We start from the raw sequence: 5,094 nt of genomic DNA on the forward strand, positions 1-5,094 counted from the left end.
CTTTACCTTGTAACTTCACCCAAACCAGCCATACTTGTGGGGGACTGAGTTGCCATTTGACCAAAGGCTGCTGGCATTGGCATTCCCCTGTCTACTAAAAAGGAAAAACTGAATAAAGAATATTTCATTTTTCAGCCCTTAAACCTCTACACAGATAGCCCCCAAGTTGACTTGTTTTTGAGAATATATACATTAGGGAGATACCTTGGAGAGTGTCTTTTAGTGAGCCTATAGTTGAGATATCACATAACCTAAAAGCTTAAGCCTGGAAGTATTTTTATCAATTTTATGGGCACCCTGATACCAGAGTTAAGTAGGTTGACACTATGGAGTCTTTTATGAGACCATAATATAACAAGTTCAAATACTACACAGTCCAAATTAAAGCTTAAGCCTATGAGTTTGGGCTCAATAATTCTATATTAATCATTCACACTTATAAGATATTTTCAATGTATGACTCTTTCATTTTTTACGCTCACAGTATACTCAACAATATATATAAAAAATAGCCTGATCTCACACTACTATATAATCTTTCCTACAACTACAAGTTATGTGCAGTTGAATTTTTTACCCATCTATTTTCTCTCTTAATACAGTTGGTTAGTCTAGTGTCGCTTAATTAGGCTTCAAATCTGTCCCTTTTGATGTAGCAATAATGTTAAAAGAAAGCCGAAATATGCAAGAGTTAACTTTTAAGTTTCAATCAATCAGAGAAGCAGGTGACTAGACAGTGATTACAAGTAAGCAAACACCCATGACTCCAACACAAGCCCTAGAAGCTTCTTGAGGAATAACTCACGTCAATAACTCAGTGATCACATTCGTGTGGATCTTATACAAACTTAATGGTGGATTCATCAATTCACTATAGAGATAGTTAAAAATTGATTAAAAATATAATGAATTTTATCATTTCTTTTAATGTATACGTTGGGATCACTCAAACTATCAACTTAATTTAGTTGAAAAAACTAAAAAAAAAAATAGGGTAATATTTTAATTTAAAAATTGTTTAATTAGGGAGTACTTCAGTTCATGTGGCGTGGGGCAAGCTTACAAATCTAAATCTATGAATTACTCAATATTCTAATTATTCAATATTTGGTCTGTAAATGTTCCTCTTTACATTTTCTACTCTTTTCTATGCAAAGACAATCCTCCTGCAATATTTTATTGTTTCGTGCAGTTGTGTGATCAAATTTAAATGGAAGTTCGAATTTTATATGGTTCATATATATTATCAGCCTTAAATTATATTCGATCTTTCTGCTACCATTGTATGAGAAAGCCATTTTCTATTTAATTAACTTTGTTTTATAGATTGAATGTTTGTCGTTTTCTTGTAGCTGTATGAGAAAGTGATACTGCACAAATTTTTATAAGCCCCGCGCCCTTGGCCAAAATGGGGTGGTCCAGCCACCCCATTTTGGCCAAGGGCACCTCGATTTGTTTTTTTAAAATATTTTGGTTTTTTTTTTTAAAAAAAAGATAATAATAATAATGCTTAAAATGATTTCGTTTTAGACTGGATAGGTGTTGTAGTTTTAGGACACAAAATGGTGTAGTTTTGGAGTGAGGATAAAATTGGCATAAAAAGTTAAATTGTTTGACTTTAACATTGAAAACTAACAGAATGATCTAAAGTGAGAGCAAACCAAAGTTTAAGGAGTCTAAGTGAGAGTTTTGGTAATTCAAGAGTGCTTGTCAAATCGGCTAAAGTTCGGAGGAGCCTTATTATTATTATTATTATTATTATTATTATTTTATGAATGTCTCCCTAATAAAGCGAAAATGGCTAATCTGGACGAAATGTGAAAAAAATACTGGATTTGGCAAAAGGAGGAATGGTAAGTAAAGCGAACGGTAGAGGAAAAGACACGAAGTGGGAAACACCAAGGCCCCAAAAGTCTCCAATTAGAGTGACCAACGTGGCATCCATCCATAGTGACAAAGATATTTATCTGACGGTCACATCTGCTTAAATAACTGGCAGAAGAGACAACTGACGTAACCAAAAAAATACATAGAACAACAATTCACATATCCATCTATTTCCTTCAACAACAAGCAGAAGAAGAAGAAGAAGGAGGAGGAGAGAGAAAGAAGCGATGGCCTTAGGCGTAGCGGCTCTTCCGTTCACTTTTGTGGTACACGCGCTGGGGATTTTTCTGCTGGTTTTGGTGTTGGTTTGGACAATAGATTTCAGAGGTGGTTTCGCTTGGGAAGCTACCAACAAGAGCCTCATCTTTAATGTATGTCCAACCTTCTCTCTCTCTCTCTCTCTCTCTCTCTCTCTTCTGATTTCTGTTGGAGTTTTTTTTATCATAATTCTTTTCCTTAATTTCCATTAGGGTTTTGCTGTCGGTGGTTGTTAATTTGTAGTTGTAGGGTTTGGTTATGGTAGAATCTCTCTCCCTCTCTTCTGGGATTCACATAATTAGGGTTTTTTTTCTGTGACACTGGTCATTTCTATCAGAGGGTTGTTGTGGTTTTTGGGCATCCGTCTATAGAAAAACACGAAAGAAGGACCCCCTATTAAAATGGCTTTAACTTTTAGATTAAACAATGGGTAGTGGAGTGTGATTCCTCCTCATGTTGGGATTTGGAATTATCCTTGTTGATAATGGTACGTATTGGGTGCCCCTCCAACCTGGTTGGACGAGTAGTGTTTCAAAAGGGTGTACGTTTTCTTTGTTTTTTATTGCCAAAGTTTCTCAAATTCTGGTAGCTTCATAATAAATTTTCTGTATCTGACCCTTAAACCAACCATTATACGCTGATTATTTGTCGGAAAATTACATGTTGGCTGTTTTGTTGTCCTTTTAAGAAAAGAGCAAGTAGCATCCAACCTTCTCCTGATGACGAGTCATCACAACTACCATTCAAGCTGTCTCTTGTCTTTTTTTCATTGGATATAGTCGTAATTACGATACCTCCTACCGACCCGTCTTGAATGGAAATTTAAAAAAAAAAAAAAATTAACGGCGTCTTGGATTATTTCTTCATCACATGCTTTTCCCTTCACTCACGTGCTTTAGCATGTGTCATGTGAATGTGTGGTGACAACTGAAAGAGTGGGACGTGTAATTTTGTTGTTACTCTTCAGGATTTGCTTCCGACCAAATAAATGAATAAGAATATATATATATATAGAGAGAGAGAGAGAGAGAGAGAGAGAGAGAGAGATGACGTATTGAGGTTAATTTTGTAAAGGAACACACTCAAAATTGAGTGGTCCTGATATCTGTCTGTGCTAGGTTTCCTTTTCTTTTTCAATTTTAACTCTTATTCCAAATGTGTCCTTATCAGTTCAACATAAATATATTTTCTCCAAAATTATATAAAACCCTGTCTATAAAATTGTTATATGGTTAATAATGTCTTTTCACATGTGTATTAAATGTCGCTACGTGATATTATACTGATATATATATGCGAGCCATGCATATATATTTGCTAAATTATTCATTACTTATTTGCTTTTTGGGCATTATTGTAAAGTCTCACATGTCCAATTAATATTTCTTTCAACAGATTCATCCTTTGCTGATGTTGATAGGCTTAATTGTCATTGGGGGTCAAGGTAATTAATTTATATATATAACATCTTTAAAATAGAGGTAATTTGATATTAATTTCCCATTTTTCTAAAAAATAAAAAATAAAAATGCAGCGATTATTAGTTATAAATCACTTCCTTTTACGAAAGAAGTGAGAAAGTTGATCCATCTGGTGCTTCATGCAATTGCTCTCATACTTGGTATCGTGGGAATTATTGCTGCTTTCAAATATCATAATGAGAGCGGCATTGCTAATCTCTATAGCTTCCATTCCTGGCTTGGAATTGGCATTATTGCCCTCTACGCTATTCAGGTAAACAAACTATTTATTTATTTATTTAACTCACTAGCTATTATCTTTATTTAATTTTTCATAAATATAAAATCATAAGAGATAATTTGCAGTGGATATATGCGTTCCTGTTATTCTTCTACCCTGGAGGGCCCGTTGGGCTTAGGACCGACTGTCTTCCATGGCACGTGGTATTTGGATTTCTTATTTACTTGATGGCCATCGGCAATGCTGCAATTGGATTCTTGGAGAAGCTTACTTTCCTGGAAAATTCAGGGCTCGCAAAGTATGGGTCGGAGGCCTTCCTCGTCAACTTCACCGCCCTAATTACAATACTATTTGGAGCCTTTGTTGTATTTTCTGTTCTTTCTCAGGCTCCAGTAGAAGAAGACCAGGGCTATGCCCCCATCTAAGATTAATCTAAGAAGTTAATTATTTAATATTTATGGATTGTATGGACGGAACAAGGATATATATATATATATATATTTTCTGGACATAAAATTGTGTCTTATTTCTTATAAACAAAAATTATCATAATTCTTGGTTTTTTAATGCTCTGTTTGTTTGGACGAAATTTTTATTTACTTTTAACTTATTATTCAGTGTTTGGTATGTCCGAAAATTTTGGTCAAATTGAAAATAATTTTAGCTAAATAGAAAATCTCTTTTAAACTGCGAAAAATAATTTTCTTTTAGGCTCCGTATGATTTCCATAAAATATTATTCGCATTTTACAGTGTTTATTACGACGTAAAATAGTGGTAAAACCGAAATCATTTTCAATTTGACCAAAAATTTTTAATGAAAAGTTATTTGATAAAAAGTTATATCTAACACTCCACCTTTGCCATACATCACATTAATTAGATAGCATTATTGAGAATTCAACTCTTATTCCGAATTCTTCATGTTTTTCTTTAAATGAAAGAAATACCTTTGGATCTTGTAATCCTACAAATCTTTGTTGTAATATATGTGTTACAAACTATTGTTTTTTCTTTTCTTTCTTCTTAAGCCATTTTATTCTTTGATTAATATCCAACTAGTAGTCTCTTAGAAATTATTATTGTGACCGTTTGGTCATTAAATACCATTTAGTTTCTCTATACGTTTTTTACCATGAGTGGTTAAACCCATTGATTTTTCACTTTTATTGTTTATGACCGTTGGTCATTAACAATTCCATGTGTTTAATTCTTCAACAGTTTTGACCATTTACAAGGTTTTATGGCA

The 5,094-nt window shown here is 33.6% G+C and overlaps 1 protein-coding gene across 1 annotated transcript; it reads left to right on the top strand.

Annotated features, from left to right (window-relative positions):
* The first annotated feature begins 2,018 nt into the window (after positions 1-2,018).
* Positions 2,019-4,413, top strand: ACYB-2 (Cytochrome b561/ferric reductase transmembrane protein family). Its single transcript, XM_059595771.2, has 4 exons — positions 2,019-2,258; positions 3,541-3,589; positions 3,680-3,879; positions 3,972-4,413. Exons 1-4 carry the CDS (start codon positions 2,115-2,117, stop codon positions 4,269-4,271), a joined length of 693 nt encoding a protein of 230 aa, XP_059451754.2. The 5' UTR covers positions 2,019-2,114; the 3' UTR covers positions 4,272-4,413.
* The last annotated feature ends 681 nt before the right edge of the window (positions 4,414-5,094 follow it).

This window comes from Corylus avellana, chromosome 5, assembly GCF_965113065.1.
Source record: "Corylus avellana chromosome 5, dhCorAvel1.hap1.2, whole genome shotgun sequence".
NCBI classification, from domain to species: domain Eukaryota; kingdom Viridiplantae; phylum Streptophyta; class Magnoliopsida; order Fagales; family Betulaceae; genus Corylus; species Corylus avellana.

Bases quoted from the DNA above. Each gene is read 5' to 3' on its own strand.
- ACYB-2 (XM_059595771.2), top strand. From the start codon at position 2,115: ATGGCCTTAGGCGTAGCGGCTCTTCCGTTCACTTTTGTGGTACACGCG. The intron at 2,259-3,540 runs GTATGTCCAACC...TTCTTTCAACAG, and splicing joins ACAAGAGCCTCATCTTTAAT to ATTCATCCTTTGCTGATGTT. The intron at 3,590-3,679 runs GTAATTAATTTA...ATAAAAATGCAG, and splicing joins AATTGTCATTGGGGGTCAAG to CGATTATTAGTTATAAATCA.